The sequence below is a fragment of the Camelus bactrianus genome, chromosome 7 (genome assembly GCF_048773025.1).
Source record: "Camelus bactrianus isolate YW-2024 breed Bactrian camel chromosome 7, ASM4877302v1, whole genome shotgun sequence".
In the NCBI taxonomy this organism is placed as follows: Eukaryota; Metazoa; Chordata; class Mammalia; order Artiodactyla; family Camelidae; genus Camelus; species Camelus bactrianus.
The window spans coordinates 49232212-49255082 of NC_133545.1; the positions used below are offsets into that span (position 1 = coordinate 49232212).

General features: G+C 43.0%; 1 protein-coding gene and 2 long non-coding RNA genes across 3 annotated transcripts; 1 reads left to right on the forward strand and 2 right to left on the reverse strand.

Moving 5' to 3' along the window:
- Positions 1–3387: 3387 nt before the first annotated feature.
- Positions 3388–12583, reverse strand: LOC105078596 (uncharacterized). Its single transcript, XR_012508183.1, has 4 exons — positions 12219–12583; positions 9037–9157; positions 8319–8403; positions 3388–7195 (listed from the first exon to the last, which is right to left on the reverse strand). It is a non-coding gene; the product is annotated as an uncharacterized LOC105078596 (long non-coding RNA).
- Positions 12584–12845: 262 nt separating this feature from the next.
- TWIST1 (twist family bHLH transcription factor 1) lies at positions 12846–14829 on the forward strand. Its single transcript, XM_010967176.3, has 2 exons — positions 12846–13630; positions 14162–14829. The coding sequence occupies exon 1, from the start codon at positions 12986–12988 to the stop codon at positions 13586–13588; it is 603 nt and encodes a 200-aa protein (XP_010965478.2). The 5' UTR covers positions 12846–12985; the 3' UTR covers positions 13589–13630; positions 14162–14829.
- A 1625-nt stretch (positions 14830–16454) lies between these two features.
- Positions 16455–21930, reverse strand: LOC123611899 (uncharacterized). The gene is made up of 3 exons (XR_012508398.1): positions 21103–21930; positions 19281–19370; positions 16455–18670 (listed from the first exon to the last, which is right to left on the reverse strand). It is a non-coding gene; the product is annotated as an uncharacterized LOC123611899 (long non-coding RNA).
- Positions 21931–22871: the final 941 nt, after the last annotated feature.

Genomic DNA, 22871 nt, shown 5'->3' on the forward strand with positions numbered 1-22871 from the left:
TCAGTAAGCTAAGAATACACTCGACCTTTTGTTCTTGTTAAGAGGACAGAACGGTATTTTCTGAGTGTTTCCATTCTTGTTTTTATGTGTAAATGTGACTTTGGCTGGGTATATGAACTTTTTGGACTACAGCATTCTTCTGGCATGTGTTCTTTTGGAGAAGACCTAAGTAGCCCAATTTTCATTCCTTTATAAGTAATCCATGTTCGTATCTGGATGCTTTGTGGGATGGTTTCTTGGTCTTTGATATTCAACTTTTTTCTGAGAATATTTATGGGTTTGGATCTGTTTTCATTCACTTTGCCTGGAATAGTTGGCCGTTCCATTCTATGAACTCTGTTTATTTGTTTTCCTACTCTGGAGAACTATTTTCTTTATGTCTTTTATTACTGATTATTGCTTCTTCTCAGTTTGTCCTAGTCTTCTTAGGAAAGTGAATTAGCTGTAATTTCACAAATATTATATCCTCCCCATTAATCCCTATACCCCTTCTCTGATCTATTTTTTTCTCCACTGCAGTGATCACCATCTTTTTTTTTTTTTTTTTTTTTTTGGTTTTAGCCCTCATGTCTTCCTCATGCACACTTACTCCCACAGTGATCTTCTCCAGTTACATACCTTAAAAGGCTATCCATATGCTGATAAATTCCAAATTTTGTCTCCAGCCCAGACCTCTCTCACAAAACTCCAGACTCATGTCCCACTGCTTGCCCAACAGTTACACTTGGATTTCTAACAGACATCTCAAACTCAACATGTCTGAAACTGAACTATCTCCACTGAAATGTGCTCCACCAAAGCCTTCTCCATGTTAGTGGGTACCAACTCCCCCTTTCTTTTACTCAAATAAGAAGCCTTAGAGTCATTTTTGACTTCTCTCCCACACACCTCATATCTTTAGTGAATCTGGTTGGCTCTACCTTCAAAATATATCTAGAATCTAACCACCTTTTTCAAATTCTAACTCCACTGTCACCACCCCAGTTTAGGTTACAGTCACCTCTCACTTTGGTTACTGTAATAGCCTCTTTTCTACTCTCTCTTCCCTCAAAGAAAAGCCCATACATGCCATAGATCTTGGCGCATTTACTGGGTCAGCATTATTCCTGCCCCAGAGATGGTATTAAGTGAACACTCTGAGTTCTGACACTTGTGGTAGAGTGATGTCTTCGTATCATAACCAGAAGGGGCTGTTCCTTAAGTGGTTGTGCCATCCTAAGGAATCAAGAAAAGCACAGGATTGACATTTCAGCAGTCAAAGAATTAACTACCTTCCTACTCTTAATTGCCACAGCCTCAGGTTGGGTACTTCCCTTAGCACACTCCTCCAACCATTATATTACAGAAACCTCTGGCTCTTTGAAATGACACAGCTGAAAGGCCTTCCTTCTCTTCCAGCACAGGGTCAATTGCTTCAGCGTCTTCTTTGCAAAGAAGATAAAATGGAGAACTTATTGATAATTTTTGCTATATTATGTATTTTTTTCCTCCTCACCAATATTTGTGCCATGTCCTTCTGGTGCTCCTATGCAAAATAAAACATTGTTCTAATTATTAGCTATAGCATTTGGGTGAGCAAGACCAGATTTGACTATCAAATAATTTCAGAAAACAGCTAGTGGTAATATTTGATTGAATATTTGCAGGAGGAAATAGTCTCCAAATTAATATTTTTAAAGCAAGTATTTTTAACCTTTGATTTTTGAGTAATAGATAGTACTCCATTTCACTTTCCTTCGAGTATATTGGCTAAATGTAGGTTTAAGGTAACACTAAAGTAAACTGAGGAATATCTGACCCATGATAGTACCAGTGCTTTTTATACATTTCTTAAAAGAGTAGTCATAAATAAACAATTATTTATGAAGTACCCATTTTGTATATTATGGAGCCTATGAAGAATATGAAAAGAGTTTGGTTTCTTATGGCATTTAGGCTACTTGGGAAGAAAATACTAACACAAGTGAAACAGAATCCAATATGAGCCACTCAACACCAAATTGTACTACAGAGAGTCTCAATGGTATGGACTCTGGAGATGCCATCTCTGTTGAAGTTCTGAATGCACCACCACATCCAAACCTACTTCCTGCTATTGCCTGAATACCCACTCTGTCAGTCTTGCTAGGAGACTGTGCTCCTCGTGATCACTTGGATGGAGGAGAGGGTAGGCTAAGGAAAACAGAGGGATTAATGATGATTCCTAGGTTTTCAAACTAAACAATTAGATAAATAATTTACTGATTTGCACAGGTGGAAGGAACAAGTTATTTGAGAGTGACAGTAAGTCCAAAATGTCTGTGAGAAACCCACATTGTAGTACCAAGTGGACAGCTGAATATGAGAGTCTTTAGCTCAGACAAGACACCACCCAGTACAGAAACTGAAGAGGCCATATGCCTCCTCTTACCATTTCTTGGCAGCTAGGGTATAAATAAATTATTGAACCTCCTCCAATTAGTGTCCTCACCCTGAACTTTGAGTCTTCAGGGAGTAAGACAAAGGTATAAGAACAGGTGCTCTTCAGACAGATCTGGATCATCAGTTCATTTTTTCATTTACCCTTTAAACCATTCCTTTTGCACTTAGAATTGAGTTTAAATGCTTCATCTCAATCTACAGGGTACTGCATAACTTAGTCCTAATTGTAAATAATAATATCAAACCTGTATCAAGTGCCAAGCACCATTTTAAAAGGTTAGCACTTACGACTTTATTTCACCATCACGACCAGGTAATGATGTGCATCTCCCTTTCACAGGAACCATGGAGGGGTAAATAACACATCTAGGGTATACAGGTAGTGAGAAGTTGAGCCATATTTGAGCCTAGGCTGACTGGCTCCAGAATCTGGGCTGTCATCCACTACACTGTTCTGTGTGGCCACCTGGCCTTGCCAACAAAGGAGGAAGTGCTCTGGACTTCTAAACCTTCTTCTAGCCCTAGTAGTCTATGATTTCATTGAAGTGATTTTTTTTATAAGCCATTCATCCAGTTCTGCAAGTGTAATGTTTTAAGAATTTTATAGTAAATCAAAGTAAAATGGTCAATGAATTTAATCTAGGGAAATTACCTAGATTCCTATTTTTATTCTGCTTTCATTCTATGGAATTACTCCATTAAGATGATCCTCTGCCATACCTATCATCTCTTGGAAATGACAAAAGCTAAAGCATCCTTGTGATTGCAGCTTCTGTTGTTGACGTATGCACATATAAAATCCACTAGTCATTCTGTCTTACCAAAGTCTTTCCCATGAAATTCTCTCTGTCCCATTTTAAATGTGTTAAACAAGGTATGATAAAATATTTTAATGAATTTCTGTAAAATACCTGGGTGCACAATTTTCAAATAAGAACCAATATAATAAAAACAATAGTGAATAAATGTTGCATAAATCTAGAAGTACAGTTTATTTTTTCTAATAACTATATCAGACTATAGTCTGTTTTGGAGAATGACCCAGTTAAAAAAGAAATGAAATACAATTCATTGGCAGTGTCTGCTCTTCAGGTATTCTAAGTCTGCTGATGTGCTCCAGAATTAAGGTGTTTCACTTTCTCTTTAGCATATTTTCAAACAATTGTTTCTCCTCAGTCCAAATACCGGTCTGTGAAATTAAAATTGCCATTAATGTTGCTTATGAGCCTCGGTGGCTGTTTTTGTTTTCTCAGTCATTATATACACTTTGTTTTCCCTGGAAATAGTTGTGCCCTTGAACATAACAACAGCTAAACAGGCCCATTATATATAGTTAACAAAGAGATCATGGACTATTGTTTGTTCTTAACACATATCTGATAGCGAAATAGAAGAGTTTAAGGCTCTAAGACCTTTGATAGACACATTTCAAGGTTCTACGACCTTGACAAAAGAGATGATGAGTCAAGGCCTTTGGGGTCTGGTTTCCTCGCTATCTCATTGTACTGTACCTAGAATTAAAACCAAACTACAGAACTGGATAGCTTCAGCCACACTGAATAGCAGGCATGGAAATCTCAGACAAGACCATGATACCAGACCAAAGCCCACACCTGGAAAATTCACAAAGGCCCTAGTACCACAGCTTTCCTTTCTTCACAATTTTCCTTGCCTTTCAGTCTGTCCTCTCCAGTATGTCCCAGTGTCCTTCTGCTAGCCTGAGCCCCTTCTTTCTTGAGAAAACATCATATAATCTAATTGGCTCGAAGGTGTTAGTGACCTAATATGTTACCTCACTTTGGAGACCTTGCCATCTAAAAGAAGAGCCTGGAGAGGACAATGCCAGGCCTCAAATTAATGAGTGACCAGTGACAGATTTAAAGCATGACTATGGGAAGCAGAAGGTGGTTTTTGGAGGGAGCTCCTTCTGCCCCCACTACAAACCATTTCACTGCCTATTTTATTCATTTTTGGCACAAAAGTTTTGACCCACAGTTGGCCGCAAGTGGTTTCCAGAACGAGAAGGAAACTCATTCTCATCACTTAGGAAAATGCTTTCAGGCTCCAGATATTGCCAAATCTTAGAGTTATAAGCAGTCATAGCAAAAACATTTTCATCCATAAAACTGACTAATCAGACTAGATAATTTCTAACATCTTTTACATACTTTCCAACTTTTTCAAATTACATATCCAATTACTTCATTTTACAGATGAGGAAACTGATGCCTCCAAATCTCCCTAAATCCAGTCATTTTTTCCTCAACATTATATTATCCTGTGCACATCCCAAAGCTACTACAATGGTGTTAAGTTCTCTTAAGTAAAATAACGTACCTACCTTAGGTACCTTGTAGGTTGATGCAAGAACTTCCTAAATTTAATCACATGACTGTCTAATCCATCCCATGCACTGTGTGTCCACAGGCAGATATTTCTAAAATATACATCTGATCATGTTCTTTCCCTGCTTACCATTCTTCAGTTTTCCCAATTGCATTTAGAATAAAACCCTAATTTCTGCACATAAAGTTGCTGTGATCTCGATTTTGTATCATTTCTTGCTGCTTCCACACCCATTCCACCTCCAACGATACAAAACCCCTTACAGGTCCCTGAAAAGGCCCTGCATGCTCATGCCTCCATGCTTTGCCCATGCCACTCCCAGTGTCTTTCTCTCCTCCCACCCTTTCTACTTCTCATCTGGTTCATCCCTCTTCATCCTTCAAGACTAAAGCTGAGATAAAGTGTTACAGGAAAACAGTGATATATGTTTGCTGTTTTACTTACGAATACCCAATTCTGCTAAAAAGTTGAAAAGTATGTAAAAGATGTTAGAAATTATCTAGTCTGATTAGTCAAGTTTTATGGGTGAAAACGTTTTCACTATGACTGCTTATAACTCTAAGATTTGGATGTACGGAACCTGAAAGCATTTTCCTAAGTGATGAGAATGAGTTTCCTTCTAGTTCTGGAAACCACTTGCGGCCAACTGTGGGTCTAAACTTTTGTGCCAAAAATGAGTAAAAGAAACAAGGAGAATTGATGATATTAAGTTTGGAAATAAGTAACCAGAGAGATTTCTTCTTCTTAAGGGACAGAAAGACTATGTAAGCATCAAAGTGTCATGAAGCTCTCAGGGAATCCCATATTCATGAGGCACCCATATCTATGAGGTTTTAAATATGCTGCCTTTGGTCACATCCAATCTGGCGTACCTGTTCTCTGGCCAAGACAGAGAAAATCCATAGCTGCTCAGCAGGTAAGTATCAAGCCTCAGCTATGAAAGAAAGTATCTGTCCTGTGCCTCTCTAATAGAGCAAATGTATTTAGCTCCAGTGACCTAGTCCCCTCCATCATTGCTCACCCTTAACTTTGGACCTCTTAACCACACCATCAGCAAGGAAGGGTGCTGGGGAGGGAGAGAGAGAGAGAGAAACAAAACATGTTAACACTGTATATCTGTGTACCCCAGGATCTGGGTAGCATGGTCCTTCCTGCCTGTTTGCAACCTATCGTAGTATATTAACCTACTCCATCTATTTCTCTTTCTTACTTTATGTTTCAAATTGACTCAATAAGCCATGTGACATGTGCATCTTAATTTGGTCTGTGGACCTTTCTGTATGTTTCTCTCTGGGACAGGCTTCCTGGGAGTTTATTTGGAGGCTACCATTGCAGTGAGGCAATTTCCCAATGCACAAAGGCATTCTGTTACCTCAGATCAGGTCCAGTGTCCTTCTTTGGCACTCCTTGAAAATATCTATTACAGCATTTGCCTCTGTTAGCATTTTCTTACAAAATTGTTTTCCTGTTTTATTTCTCTTTAGACTGTGATATCCTTGATGTCAGAGACAAAATCTTCTTATTCAGAGCACCTAAAATTGAGACTTTGATGCATTTTTGTTAAATTACAAAAGAATCAATAAATGTGTTGCAATTAATTAGGGCCAGGTGAAACCAGAATTCAGGTCTCCTGAATGGACCATAATCAGAGCCATAACCTTACAATTTCTCAAGGTCTTCAGTGAGGATGACTCATCACTTATAGCTATGTCTTTCCCTGAGGTATTTGAGGTGGGAGGCCAAAGGCATTGATACTGGCTAACCACAGGGAAAAGCACCCAGTTTGATATTCATGGTAGAGGAAACGGAAGATAACTAATGAGCCTGGAGCCTTAGCAACCACAGATTTCTGAACACCCATCATGGTTCGCAATAACAGCATCCGTATTCCCCCAAACATCCTCCTGCCGCCATCTTGAGATCCAGTGACCACAATATGTTACCATCTTCACTGTAATTCTAAATAGAGCATATCTATTAGATGAATGTCAACCTTAATTAAAAGTTTCATGGCTCTCCACCCTGTTCTTTATTTTTTGTTATACTTGGCTGAGAATGACAAGGATTTTTAAAACTGAATGCCTACACCAAGGGACAGACAACTACTTGAAACAATCTCTGAGCAGAAAATATGAGGCAAATAATCCTGGTGCTTTTCTATTTCCCACTAGGTGCATTAGTATCTTTCTTTCTCTTGTCATTTAATCCTTTTATTCTCCCTACATACATACATTCTCTGTTTTTCTTGTTCACTTGTTCCAGCTACCTCTTTCACCCTCCCTCTTCACACTCTGCTCTGTCTCTCTTGATGTCCTTATTTTTACTCTGTTCCTTGTCTCTTATCTTTTTCTCTTCTTCATTTCCAGGTCTTTTGGTCCATTGCTCACTCCCTCCAGCAGGGTCTCAGAGAATGTGATTAGGAATGTTTCTGCAAAAAGACACAAATGCAAAGCAAAAGCATTGAGTTTCCACTGAAATGGGGATTTCCCAGCCTGGTTGTTATGGCACTCCACCAGAACTATAAAATTCTTTCAGAAAAATATCAAAACATAGTTTGTTCTAATTTACAAAGTACTCAGATGCTCTAAAATCCTTTTTAGAGAAAAAGTAGTAGGAAAGAGTAAGGTGACCTTAAATTAAGTCAAAGATGTGTGTAATAATTCTGGGGAAGTGTTGGGGGTCAACACTTTTAAAATATCCTATTTTTCCATATATTTGAAAAATAATTTTAGTTCTTAACCTACTATGAGCATTACAATATAACTGACAAACCATAAAACATAATTTCCATGTAATTTTTCATGTAAAGACATCCCAAGTGCCCAGACTGAAAATTCAAATGTTCAAAGGCATTTTGGAATAGTAATACATATTTTTTTTAATTGTTTTTCATTGCCAAACTTGGCTCTAATATTTAAAAGGTAAAATTCTAGGTCACTGAGAGTTTTGTACAAAATTCTGCTAATGTAAAATGAATTTCTTCTGTTGAATTATTTGTTGAAAAATGCTATTTTTTTAAAAATGCTAATAGAAAGTAATTATTTTCCCTTAAAATGGTAGGATTTTAGTATATTTTCTTAAATGTACGCTTTTCTTTTACGTTCTACAATAAAGAAAAAGATTAAATCTTCCCCCCAAAATCAAAAGCTTGAAAGCCAGCTCATTTTTAGGTTTTCAAAAAGTGATGTAAATCAGAAATTCCCTCAAATGACATTCATTGATTGTGTGGTATTTTTGCTATTTTGTTAGCTTTCCTCTTCTATAAGCCTCTTTTTCAACAAAGTTCTCTGGGAAATTGTGTCCTCTTGTGGTCACTGGCAAAAACAACATGTTTTTCAAGGAAGAATCAATCCAAACAATGGAAATAGGAATTAAGGCTTCAGGAAGAGCCATTTGTGAAAAAAGGAAATCCCTTGAAGTGAAGAGAGATGAAAATTGTGAGTAATTGGAAAGGAAACTTTAGCTGGAAAAACACAGAACATAAATCATTCCATTTATATTTAAATTACTTGATCATCAGATGATTAAAAAGAAGAGATAAAAATGCTTACTGTGTAAGAAGATTGTGGCCACAAGAAGAGCCTCTATGAATAACTGTGTATTTCTTACATTATTTCTTCAGTTATTCCAGCAACTCTGAAATGAGTAAAGTGAGAGCATATTTCAACAAGGTTAAGAAGCTGAAACACAGACTTTCTTGCATGCATACCCAATAAGGTAATACAGGGTAGGGGGAAGACACTTCAAGACTATATACTCTTCCACACTCTGATTCTTCTTTCCGTTCAAGTTTGATATATTATTTCTCCATATCTCATCCTCATTTTGAGTGCAGAATATTAGCTATTTTAAAGGTTTTATTTATTTGAAAATATGGCTCATTTGAGGTGCCCTTGGCAACTCAATGTCTTGTGCTGTATACTTTTTCATTTTATTTCTGGATTGGAAGCTTCAATTTTCATAATTTTAGTTCCTTATTCTTAGAGAAATTCAGACAGGGAAAAGTAGAATCAGTTAAATTCATGAATTAAACTATCATTAAAAGAGAAAGGGAATGACCTCTTATTTAGGGTAAGGTGTTCAAACATTCTTAAAGCTACCTGTTTCACTGAAGAAGAAACACTGAGTTATCCAAGTCACCTATACTGACACAAACTTTATATTCCACTTTAACAAAACTTTCTTTTAAATATCAAACTAAGCAATCCCTGTGGAGTGTTCAAAATAAGATGAAATCGAACACGTAGTCTCATCTAAGATGCACTCAACTGCAGCGTTTTCCAATCTGCGCCCTCTTCTGTGTGAATGGTCCTGTGCTTCATTCATGCAATCCAGAGAAATTATTTCGCAGAACTCTAAGCCAGCAGACAGGTGGTATGTCATCCAAAAACTGAGGAGAAAGAATCGGAACAGATTTAAGTACTCACTTTCTGTCCAAGCCCCAACTCCAATATGTACCAGCTTGCTAACAATTCTATAGTATGTATGTTTCTTTTCCCTCTCTAAAAGTATTTATAAATGTTGCTAAGAGAATGCCAGTGCATATTCAAGCTCTGAAAAAAAACCAGATACATACATACTTATTGCATATGCTGATTATGAGATTCCTAATTCTGTTACTTTTAACAGTATTCTTTTTTCAATTTTTAATACAGCACACATTCCTAAGGAAGGATACCAAGTTTGCAGTTTGAAAACAAAGCTCGTTTTGAATTATCTGAGTGTTTTCAGTTAATTTTTTAGGGGATTTATTTTAGAAGTAGATGAAATGATCTAATTCCAATTAATGCAGTATTCCCAAGGAAGGTAGTCTTCTAACATCCTTCAAGTCAGGCTAAGTCCAGTCCCAAAGGAAATTTCTAAGACCCCTTTTAAGAACCTGAAATTAAGATTTTAAAACTAAGTAAGCTTTCAAATGTTAAACCAAGTATTGTGGAAGTTATCATTATTGTTGCATATATAAAATATTTAGTATTATTTGGCTCTTCAGCACGTAAGAAGACAGCTTACCTTATTCTTGCCCCAGCAAGTGTGGATAAGAAATCTGGTAGATAAAATATTAAGCAGAATATAGATGGGACAATCAGGCCAGGAAATGTTGCAGTTTGCAAAGTAAGGAGTGTCAAGCCTTAGATGTTTTGAAAGGCAATTCATTTGGCAAGCTACAACCTTCTGCTTAAAACGTAACATATAAACACTCAAAACCCCTCATTCTCATCCTCTACTTCTTTGAAAAGTTCAAGAGAAAATTTTTCTCAGAATTGAAGGCGTTCATCGTGGCTCTGTCAAGAAGACTCCGCACCCGGGAATGGTTCTTGTTAGCTCATTCATTTTAAACCTTCTAAGCATTCCAGCATCAATAGCATCACCTCAGTCCTGGGGATCCCTGTACCCAGTGGCTGAATGCTCTTGATCCCCTAGAAGTTGAGTGTCCGGAGAAGGGCTGGGCTCGCTTGTTTAATAACTAGTCTTACAAGATTGATTACTTTGCAAGTCGGGCTAACTAATGATCCCTGGCTGCTGCGCTGTTGCGGACTCGATTTCTCCTCCAGCTTCCCCTGCCCCCATTTCCATCCCCGTCCCCTTCACCCCAATTCCCCTTGGTCAGGTAAGGTTTCCTTTACACTTTGCCCACACTTTCCTGTCTTGCTTACCCATAGCCACAAAGGAAAGAGTCCAATTATTTGATCTCTTTATTTTTGAGTATTCAGCTAAATAGGAAAACAAAACAAAACAAAATTAAGATTTGAGATTTTTGGTCTTTAGAAAAAAAGCAGAGATGGGTAAAGGTGGAAATTTTTCGAGATATCTGCAGCCACGTTCAAATAAGAATTGCGAAATATTCTGCAATTCAGATTTACAAAAGAGCACAGCAGAGAGTAGGGCAGGATTTCTGCCAGTTCTCTAACTGCTTCCGAAAGATCAAATCCTCTAGGCAGAAGATACAATCACAGCAGCGACTTATCTTTTTGTTTTAAGAAGACCTGCCTGTGTACTATTAAGTGGAGGTCAAGTAGACTAATTTTCAGACAGGCTTTCATTTTAAAGTGTGGAAGCGACTCGCGAAGCAGACATGTTGGCACCCTGTCGTTACTGTCTGAAAGTTTGTAAAAATAGTGACGGACAAACCCTGCAAGTTGCCCCTCCCAGGAAAGCTTCGATTTGTTCGCCCCCCGCGGAAGGGATTCTTCTTGCCCTCACTTCCCCCATAAGGCTGCGCCCTTCGGCCTGCCCCGGGCACTCCTGAACCCGGAGTTTCCGGGACCGAAGCTGCGAGCCTCAGCGGGGCACAGCCACGTGGCCTGCCCGCGCGTCGCCTGGGCTCCCGCCTCCTCCTCCAGACACCGTGGGCCGCGACCCTCGGTCCGGCCTAGAAAGGGCGGCTTCGCTGACTTAATTCGCGCCTGCGAGTCCAAACCGTGTAGAGTGTGAGCGGACCTCGGCCTGCGCAGGGTACCGGAGCGCAAGGTACACAACTTCCACACCCCAAAATCCGCCCGAAAACCCAACTACTGCTTTTGACCTCTAGTTTGCTTTGCAACGTAAGGAATGAACATGAAATGGTTATTCTAGCCTAACTGGTTCCAAAATAGGAAAAAAAAAAAAAAGTCTAACATTGCAAAGATGGGCATCTCTTCCACGGCGGGTTCCCTTCCCTTCCCTTACAGCTCACCAACTTCTGTTGCTTCCGACTTGCCAGAATCTGCATTAACACCCTCTTAGGGGCTTTTCGTTGTTACTTATTAGATAGAAACGCTTAAAATGGTAAAGCATCCAGATAACTGGGGTGCGTTTGGGGAACTCGAAACATAATTGCCCACAGGACCTCCTAGAAGTAGGGGGGGGGAGGGGGAAGGGGCTCTCGCAGCCGTCGGCCCCGCGTGTCCAGGCAATGTTGAGCACCCATCTCACTCTCTTATAGCCGACCTTAAAAGTCACAATGCAGGGCCTTAACTGAAAGAGGGGTGGGGATGAGATGGCCACAGGGTCCTCCAGCTTGGGCTAGCAGTTCAGACAATCAGGGCCGCGGCGAAGACGCTGCGCTGCCCACCTTCGACCCTGCTGCCTTCTCCATGCACAGGACCGCCTTCCGCGGGAGAACGAACTTCTGCCTCTTTCTAGCACCTTCGGAAGTCTAGTCCTTTGGGTGTTGGGAAGTGATAGATTGGTTCATTATGGAGGCAAAAGAAAGGCCCCGATGCTTTTTGGGAAGGTTGAGAGAACAGGCCGGGCGCAGATCTGCAGTTCTCGGCGTGGCCACGTCTTCATAAACGCCCACGAGCTTAGGGCCAGCCACGGTGGTTTGGCCCTTGGGACTCCAGGGGCCCGTCTACCTGACCATCGAGTGGGCTTCGCCGTTGTCAGTTTTCTGGCCATTCCCTCCGCCCCAGCAATCCCAAACCCGCCCCACGGACCCAGAGAGTACTGGGGCGAGATGAGACTTCACCCACTGCGTAGAAGCTGTTGCCTCCGCTGCTGTCACAGCCACTCCGAGAGGCACCCACACCGCAGTGGAGACGGTCCCCTCCGGCCACTTCCCCCGGCTGCGCTCGGGTGCGGGGGCGCGGCCCGCGCGCTCCAGCGCGGAAGGAAATCGCCCCGCGCCCGCGAGCGGAGGGCGGCGGGGAGGGAAGGGGGAGGGCAGCAAAGAGGCGGGCAGAGGGGCTGGCCGCCTGGTCCAGGTCCTTTTTGAATGGTTTGGGAAGACGAATTGTTAGACCCCGAGTAAGGGGGGTGGGGACGGAGAAGGGGGGCTGGAAAGCGGAAACTTTCCTATAAAACTTCTAAAAGTCCCTCCTCCCCACGTCAGGCCAATGACACTGCTGCCCCCAAACTTTCCGCCTGCACGGAGGTATAAGAGCCTCCAAGTCAGCAGCTTTCGCCCAACTCCCAGACACCTCGCAGGCTCGCCGGCACCGGCAGCGTTTCCAGGAGGCTGAGCGGGGTGTGCGTGCGGCCGTTGGGCGCCTTCTTTTTGGACCTCGGGGCCATCCACACCGTCCCCTCCCCCTCCCGCCTCCCTCCCCGCCTCCCCCGCGCGCCCTCCCCGCGGAGATCCTCCCTGTCCCTCCTCCCGCTCCCTCCTCCGCGGGCCGCACCGCCCGGGCCGGCGCCGCGCGCGGGGGAAGCTGGCGGGCTGAGGCGCCCCGCTCTCTTCCTCTTTCCCGGGCCGCCCCTCTGCCCCGGGCCTGCGAGGCCGCGCGTCGCCGCCCGAGAGATGATGCAGGACGTGTCCAGCTCGCCAGTCTCGCCGGCCGACGACAGCCTGAGCAACAGCGAGGAGGAGCCGGACCGGCAGCAGCCACCGAGCGGCAAGCGCGGGGGGCGCAAGCGGCGCAGCAGCCGGCGCAGCGCGGGGGGCGGCGCGGGGCCCGGCGGGGCCGCGGGCGGGGGCGTCGGAGGCGGCGAGGAGCCTGGCAGCCCGGCTCAAGGCAAGCGCGGCAAGAAGTCTGCGGGCTGCGGCGGCGGCGGCGCGGGCGGCGGCGGCAGCAGCAGCGGCGGCGGGAGTCCGCAGTCCTACGAGGAGCTGCAGACTCAGCGGGTCATGGCCAACGTGCGGGAGCGCCAACGCACGCAGTCGCTGAACGAGGCGTTCGCCGCGCTGCGGAAGATCATCCCCACGCTGCCCTCGGACAAGCTGAGCAAGATCCAGACCCTCAAGTTGGCGGCCAGGTACATCGACTTCCTCTACCAGGTCCTCCAGAGCGACGAGCTGGACTCCAAGATGGCAAGCTGCAGCTATGTGGCCCACGAGCGGCTCAGCTACGCCTTCTCGGTCTGGAGGATGGAGGGGGCCTGGTCCATGTCCGCGTCCCACTAGCAGGCGGAGCTCCCCACCCCCTCGGCAGGGCCGGAGACCTAGGTAAGGACCGGCGCCTCTGCGCCCCTTCGCCGCTCAGGTAGCGGACCGACTGACGGCCAGGCCGCGGCTCCCAGTACACCTTGCCTTCCTCCCTGTCTCCCACTCCCCTCTCAGCCTCCCCCCACCCCAACCTGGCACCGCCACCTCATCCCCCGAGCGTCCCTGGAAGGCAGCTCATTCCCCGCTAGGGAGAGAGGGATGCGCCCTTGTGAAAGGTGTGCGTGTGCGTGAGTATGCGTGACAGATAGGAGGGAAGACTGAGAAAGATTCGAGGGTTATGGGTAAGGACAGTCTTGCCAGCGCCTCCCTTTCTTTTGGCTTTAAGTTTTCGTTCTCCTTAAAACAAATGTTTCCAAATTCCACCTCCTCCTTCTTTCCGCCCACCCACTTCCTCTTGCCCTTGGGCTGAAATCCTTCCAGGTTGTTCAGCGTAATTTCTCCGTGGTGGTGATAAGAACAGTGCTCACTAGTCTTAGAAAACAGCCAGAGACCTAAACAATAACCGATTTTCCCCCCTCTGGGTTTTTGCAGATGTCATTGTTTCCAGAGAAGGAGAAAATGGACAGTCTAGAGACTCTGGAGCTGGATAACTAAAAATATATATATATGCCAAAGATTTTCTTGGAAATTAGAAGAGCAGAACCCAAATTCAAAGAAACAGGGCGTGGGGCGCACTTTTAAAAGAGAAAGCGAGACAGGCCCGTGGACAGTGATTCCCAGACGGGCAGCGGCACCATCCTCACACCTCTACATTCTGATAGAAGTCTGAACAGTTGTTTGTGTTCCTTTTTTTTTTTTTTTTGACGAAGAATGTTTTTATTTTAATTTTTATTTTTTCATGCATGCATTCTCAAGAGGTCGTGCCAATCAGCCACTGAAAGGAAAGGCATCATTATGGACTTTCTCCATTTTTAAATGGTAACAATCAGAGGAATTTTAAGAACACCTTTAGAAATAAAGATACTGGGATTAAACTGACTTGCAAAATCATAGTCAGTTAATTCCTTTTTTCATTCTTCCTCTGAGGGAAAAAAAACTTAAAATACAAAAAAACAACATTCTATTTATTTATTGATGACCCATGGTAAAATGCAAATAGATCCGGTGTCTAAATGCATTCATATTTTTATGATTGTTTTGTAAATATCTTTGTATATTATTTTTCTGCAATAAATAAATATGATTGAAAATTTTAAGAACCTTAGAGTTTGGTCTATATTTTTAAAGCTCAGGATTAAGTTGGAGGTAAATACCTGCTTGTTTAACTCTGGAGACATGCAGGAGGGTGAGGAAGCACTTAATATAAATAAAGCAGTGAAAAACTCAAACTAGCTACTGATAGGTACAGGCATGTTATTTAGAAAGACAGCTTTATCATCATTATTCCTGTTTGGTGCTCAGTGGACTTAGCATCTCCCCTTCCTTCATCTCTTATCAAGTCCTCAGACAGCAAAAACTTTAATAGTTAATTCACCTCACTAACTTATATTTTGAGAAGGCAGCTATAAAACAGTTAAATGCAAATAAGCACTAAGAATTCAGCACTGTTTTCTCTTGTTACTGTAGTTTTGTCATGACCTCTACTCTTTATAAGGATTTTTAAATAATAGGTTCATTTCAGTGAAAGGATGAATAAAGTATTATCAGAATTACCTATCTGTACACACATATAAATGAATACAAATGCATAGAAAATAAAGCTTAATTCAGCATGAAAGAGAATTCCATTTGTAAAGTAATTTGCTTTACTGTTCTTTCATGAATGAGGATGACATTTAATTGCTAAAAAGGAAAGCTAAAGTTAAGAATATTTCCCTATGTTGATGTTACCCATTTGGGAAGTATGCTCCCAAAATGTATGTAAAGAACATACAGCTATAAAGTGAAAAACAAACAAAGAACCTGAACTTTCAGTGTCTTCAGTAATTATTGTAAGAGTTACAATTTTAAATGCTATAGCTGCTCATTTTCTAGTCAGTTCATTAGCAAATAGATTTTATACAAAATTACACAGAATTTTTCCCTGGTTTCTTACATGTATACAAAATCTGATGAAGTTAAGTAAAACAATAACAAGGACAAATAGTGCTTGATTTTTACTTCATTCTGGTTATTTCTAGGCCAGAAAAATATTGGCTATTATAATGAATACCATTAGAAATGGTGATTTAGTATCAGTTCTTAACTTTTATATCCAGTTTACTGCATTTAAGTATAACTAGGGATGCTTTCACACTGGAAAATAATTTTGCTGCCTAATTCAAGCAATGACTATGACAAAAAAAAGTGTATGAATCCAAACAGATCGTATTTGCTTAGCACAGGTTGAGGTTATGTTATTGCCTGAAGGTTTTTCTCCCCCTCTCTACACATCATTATAGAATGCTGACAGAACAATATTGTAAATTTATTATTGTGTGTATTTTAAGACTATGTTTAACAATATGGAGCCTGTAGAATTTACTTAAATTAAAAGATTAGTGAAACTGGGGAAATAATTTTTTAGATTTTGATAGTCCTTTTCAAAATAATGAGATGGGAAACCGATTATGTGTGGATATATGTGTGGAGTGTGTGTGTGAGTGTGTAGAACAGAAATGTAAAGAGGGTGCCCTAGAAGGATGAGAGAGTATCAAGATGGTAATTCTCTTTTGTGTGTGTCATCGAACCACCTCCATTTTCTAAATTGTTCATGGAGGAATCTCCTTGTTCATTAGCTTGGTCTGACTATTTGATATTTCAGATTTCTTGACGTACATCAGAATGGAGCTGACCATCCTTGCTGATAAGGTAATTTCCATCTTATCTCTGATGATATAGAAACTAGAAGTTTCAAAAAAGGTAGCCTTCCATTTGCCTTTTCTTCTTTTTCTATTCTGTTTCTTTGGGGGGGGTTCTCTACTTTTCTCATAAAAGACTTGAGAGAAAAGCAAATGCCACATTTATGTTGAGTAATACTAAATACTAAACTGAAAGTAATATTTTCCATGAGACTTTCATAGATAAACAAATGAATGAAAGAAAAGTGGTGAATAATTTTACTTTGAATGAGAAGAATCCACAGTGGAAAATATTAACTATTAGAATACAATTTTCAGCTTGCTGACTATTTCTGTGTTCCCAACCTCCCTCACCCCATACACACCACAGTGCTAATTCTGCCTTTAAGTAGAAATGAAGACACCTGTGTTTCTTTTTCTATCGTTTCTTGTTTTCATTTTATTTCATTTTATTTTGCTACTTATTCTTATTTAAAGGACATTTAGAAAGAATTGCCTGTTTCAGAAGTGAGATTTTAAAGGTGTCTGGACCCGGGAGCTTTAACTCTTTAGCCAGAATGTATTCCCTGGAAGGAATGTATTGTATTACATTATCTTGGGTGAATTCTAAACAATTGAATAAGAATGTTCGCTTTACTGTGCACAGAATTTTTTTAATCTTGCTTTTAATTTCGTTGGACTGATAGCCTTCAGTCATAAGAAAGCAGTGAATTTTTGTTCCCATCATACACATTTTCCCTCTTTATGCACACACTTGGTAACAAGCACATGCACAGATGATAATTCATGCACAGTTGCAGGTACCCTCCCCAAAGTGGAACATATTAATAAAACAACGTTAAATAGCGGAAACTCACACAACATGTGTACTTTTTTCCCACACTCAGCAACAACACAAGCTTCTTGCTCCTTCGGTCCTCAGGATCATATTCATAATGGAGCTTTTTAAGGGACATTTGGCCTCTTGCAAAAAAGTCGAGCATTTTGCACATTCCACGGTTTGGCAAACTCAGAACTGGTTATTTTCTCTAGACCGGTATCAAGTTCTTCTCAGGCATATGATTTCACTTGAAGTCCTGCCCAGGAATCCTTCAAAGTGAGCGTTTGTCCCGCTCTCATGATGTCAGGCGGTTTTCCCTGCATCTGTAATTTGAAGAAAAACAAACAAACCTGCGGGGAACAAACGCCACGGAAACCCAAACAGAACTCCGTGGGGAGCGGGAGTCTCACCTGCGGCGCGCGCGGGAGGGGGTGCGGGCCCCTACTCCCCTGCGTGGGTGGCAGGCGGCCCGCACGGTGGGGAGAGTGACAATGTCCGTGGCCTCCCGGGACGGCGTGGACGGCCCCCGGCCCGCGTCGGGCTGCTGCGCGGAGGCGGCGGCTCCCAGTGTCAGCGGTAGCGAAGGGAGCAGCAGCAAGAGCTTCAGGCAGAGGCCCAACCTCAAATTTCCAGAGACAGGCCTGCATTAGCGACAAACTTGGGTCGGTAGGGGGTTCCCTGGGGGCCACTTTTCCAGAATTTTCCACTGGTGTGTCATAAAGCGTGCTGCACACCCAGCACCGGCGAAAGTGGAAGGAAAACTAGGTTTCCTCATAATTTCGAAAAGCCGGCCACCCCACCATTTCCCAGCCACCTGGAAACCAAGCCCTCGAAAAATACAAACAGGATTATTAATTATCCTTATTTACTGAACAGCAAATGAGAGACCCATTAAACAGGGCATGAGATATATTTTCCGCTCTCTTTTGTCCCAAGGCTACAGGACGTGAGCCCACTTTATGTTCTTAGCAAATCAAAGCACGTGTCCTTTGAAGAAGGTGTGTAATTGGAGTTTAAGGCATGTATGGAATTCCCAGATGTCTATAAAGTAAGAAGGAGCATGTGGCAGGTCACTGGAAGGTGGGGCAGGTTAAAATCACTGGCACAAAATTCCGCCCTTTATATTCTCCTGTATAAGGGCCACGGAGATAAGCCTTGGGCAAGGGATGGGACGGGATCTTAATGAATATCCAGCTTTTCCTATCAGAGTCACAGTAACCATGGTAAAAAGCACATGGTCAAGAAACCTCAAAGAAAACACTCAATTATAGCCGGGATTTCGTGGGCTCCCTGCAAGGAGATCGTTTGGGGTTTGTTTCAGCCAGGGCCTCGAAGGGCTGCCATCCTTCTTGTTTACGTGGACAATTTTCTTTTCCTTCTATTTTTTCTGCCCTCTTCGAGTTTGTAGATGTGTCTTCGTAATTATGCGTGAGATTTAGGCTGGGGACAGAGGAACAAAATTCCAGATTAGGAAAAGAAAAAAAAATTCTAAAAACATTCATACCAAAAGGCAGCTTTCTTGGGGAGAGGAGATTGCGAGCGAGTGGAATTAAATTTCTGTAAAACATGCAGTTTAAACATCTACTAGAGAGAGTGAAGTCTCAATGAAAAGCAGTCATCAAAATCAGCTGCTCACTTTTGCTCAATTCACTTAAGTGTACATGGCTGTGTATGAGACTGTCTAATCTAAGCGCGAGTTTGATTTGCTTATTAGGCAGGTTTGTTTGTTTGTTTGTTTTGTTTGCTTTTGATCTGAAGCCAGAATCGAAGGAAATATGACTTTTCTCCTTGGGTTCAAGATGGTGTCCTCACTTACCTGCACAGTGGAGCCAGAGGCGGGAGACATAAGGATGGGGGTCTTCCAAAGAAATTGGCCCTGGCAAGGATGGCGCTGGGAGAGGGGTGATGTGGGGTCATCTGGGGCTGGGGGCCCCAGTGAAGAGGGCTGGAACAAAACGTGCCACAGACCCCATCACTGAGGTAGGCGGGAGGGGGAAAGGGACGCGCCCGGGGTGACGTGAGTGTGACAAGTGAAAAGTTGAGCAGGTACCTGAAGGAAGTGTATCTTGCCCAGATGTTAGGGCTTTTATGAAATGTCACGTGAAGAGAACAGATGTACAGCTTGCAAATGGGGCCACGCCTGTAAATACAAGAAAGGCAAATGCTTGGAGGGGAAATTCAGGCATAAATCATCAACCTCCTTTTCTAGATATATATTTTCTTCTTTAAATAGTTGCTTCCGGAAAGGGAAGGTGCATCTTCCAGGAGGTCACAATCCAATCCCCTGGCCAGAACCCCCACCCCGACCCCATCCTCTGGTGCCTTGGGTGTGGATGGTTTGGATAGAAGGCAAATTTCTTCCCCGCTGGAGTTTTCTTTCTTCACATCCTCCCTCCCCCACGTTTCTCTCTTGGTTTCTCAAAGACGTTTGATCCTCAGAAACATATCGGATCTCGGTTTGGAAAAGCTGAAACTAATCAATTGCCTTTTTGAAGGGGTAGAGAGTGATAAGAAGGGCGAAGGAATGCCAGGCCTGACAGACCCTAAACTTCCAAGATGCTTGGATGGGCTGAAAGATGAGCGGGTGATTCCTCCCTCCTGGGGCGGGATCCAGGGCTCTGGGGAATCCCTGCTACCCATGGGGTAGGGATTTTACCAAGTTAAATCATCAGTTTGGTTGAAAAGGATTTTTTAATGACTTGTACAGATAGGACTTTTTCCCCCCTACATTCAAGAAGGAAGTTGGGTTTATAAATACATTAAAATGAATTAGCAGTTGCCCAGTTGTGGAACAGTATAATTCCTTTCTCTGTATTTAAGAGGGATGTTCATAGATGTTGTTGTGAATATTATCACGTGGCACAGGCCTGGGTCTCTGAGCATATTAAGGTTTTAAATATTTGAAGAGAATAACTTTAAGGTTGTACAATAAATGAACTGTGCTGTGGCTCTTCATTTAAATGCATTAGACTATTCCTAAGTCTGTTAAATTGACATTGCACCTGGCTTATAAGTTATATAGCTACCCATACACACAGCTTTCTTCTTCAAACAAAATTTAAAAGTTTGCGTATTTTTTCCACAATATCAAATCTAACTTTACTGACCGAATTTATATTATTCCTTTTGGACTTCCAAAGGTGTGGTCAGAACTAAATATATTCAAAGTGATTATATTAGCTTTAAGGGTTGACATTTTTAAAAATGCATAAGACCAGATAAACAGACATATCTTTTCTCTCTATAGCATTTAATCTAAATAGCCATCTAGCCATCCCAGGAGGAACTTAACCTTGATTTATTACCTTTGGGTGCATAACATATCTGGTGATAGCCCCCAGAGTGCCCTGGACAAAAACATCAGATCCTGCCCCTCTGGATCTGCCCAGCCTAGATGAATTTTGGGTTGGACCCCAACTCCCTGACTCTGCTATGTAAAGCTTTCCTCTGAGGCTTCCAGACCTCCATTTCTGAACACAGTTATGGACAAAACAGTCCACAGTTCTTTTCCTCTTTTGTTCTTGAAACTTTACACCAATCAAAAAATTGTTACTATTGTTGAAAGCCAACAAGCAACAAACTCCAACCATCTCGGCACTGCAAGTTTAGCAATGACAGTGAATCCTTCAGAGAGGTCGGCTGATAGCACTCCTAAATCAATGTTCCATTCCTGGGGCAGAATCCTGCCTTCCAGAGCAGCATTCTTTTAAAATGTTCTTATAAAACCCTTTTACATCATGAAAGAAGGAAATTTCTACTAGCCTCTTGCTATGGTTGCCTCTCGCTGCCTCATTCCACCCTTGACTCCTCTTGCTACCCCCTATCAACACACACCTTTTAAAACTTCTAACTTTGTAACATATAAAAGAGACCTGGAGCAGAGAATCCTTCTTCTTCTTCCTTTTCTCCAGGCCCCGACTGAGTGAAACTTAAAACACATCTCATAGATCAGTTTTCCTTCTCTGAAGTTAGGCACAGTCCACGACCCGGATTTTCAAATGGCCCAGGCTGGAGTCTGCAATATTTAATCCAGTCAGCTATTAAGTGTCCTCCGGCTAAATCAAGAGTATAAGAATTCTTCGTGCCGGGATAATAATACCAAGAGCAGTTTGGTGAAGGAAAGGGGGGCTGGGAGGAGGCAGACGACTCCAGGGATCCTTTGATTTGGAAAATCCTGTTTTTAGAACTCCTGTCAGAGTAATAACAAAGCAAAGACACATGAAAGAACAACTCTTTGTTCCAGGATATGGTTTTAATGAAATACTACTAACACACACACACACACACCCCACCCCCCACACACAAATCTACTATTAATAACCTCTTCTGAGAGTCCGCTTTTCCTTTACCTATTAGGAACCAGGAGTCCCGTAACGTGATCCCCTCTCCCAGTCTCCTGCCGCCTCCTTCCCTCCCCAATTAAGCCAAAGTAGTTGTTCTGATGAGTCTCCGTCGGCAGATAACCGCGGACTAACGCTGCCCTCTGCATGGCGGCTCCTGTCCCTTCTCTTAGCAAAGCCAGGCCCCCGGGGACTTGACTGCAAGAGCTTTGCCTTCTCGCTTCCGAAGGCGGGCCCCCGCACTTTGGGAGCGTGTTCTTCTGCTCCGTGGCTGGAGGCCTTCTTAGGACCCCAACACTTGTGGCACCGAGGGCATAGCGTGCCCCAAATTTGCCTGCTTTGGCTCCCTACTGACCCTGCTCGGAGCTTTTTTGTTGACTTAGAAATACCCGGAGTGACTGCAACTAACAGAGCAAACGGGGCTGGTGGGAGGGGACCGGAGCCAAGAGGCAGGGGGTGGGGATCACCAGAGAAAAAGCAACAGCATTTGGGAAGGGGGTGGGGGACAACCTTTCAGGCAGCGGGGACCAGGCGTTTTAGCAGCCGCGTCTGTCATCTGTACTAGTGGACAGATAAAACCGAGCCTGATCAAAGAGGTTCGTTCATAAATTACCCGTAAGAAATGGATTGTGAGGAGTAAAAGACACGTGCCGAATAATAACCCTGGAGTCCGCTCGCCGCCAGCAGGGTTCATAACGCCCCCTCTCGCGGTACCCGCGCGCCCAGCGATTCTCCCAGCAGGAAATGTATGTTGGGGGAGGTCTCTCCTGCCCGTTCCTCCCCACTCCCACCCCACGCCACCCGACCTGCCGCCTCTAGCTTCCGCGGTAGACGCCGGGCCGGGCCATCCGTGCTCCAACCTTTAGATTTCAATACAATCGGTTGATTCTGGATTGACCAAGGGAGTCGTGGGGAAAAAGCTGGGGTCTTTTCATTTCCGAGGCGAGAAAATTGCTCTCTCAGAATAGGTGACATCTCCCCTCCAGGTCCTCTTTTAGTGTTCTCGTCCCTTCTACGATCCCTCTTGAGAGATCTCGGAAATTAGAAGTCTTATAGTTCAAATGTAATGCCGCCCGGGGAGTTCAGCGAGAGCAGAAATTGCCCGGGCAGATGTTTTCTGCTCGGAGTTTAAGTTTCGGACAATAGTGCTTTGCACTGAGGTTTGCAGCGCTAGTGTAATATGTAAGGAGCGGTTGCTGCCCTCTAAACTAGCACCAAGTGAATTTTCTTTCTCCGCCTCCCACTTCCCAAGCCTCGGACTCTCTCGCACCTGCTTCTGCTGGTTGAAAAAAACAAACGAA

Bases quoted from the DNA above. Each gene is read 5' to 3' on its own strand.
- TWIST1 (XM_010967176.3), top strand. From the start codon at position 12,986: ATGATGCAGGACGTGTCCAGCTCGCCAGTCTCGCCGGCCGACGACAGC.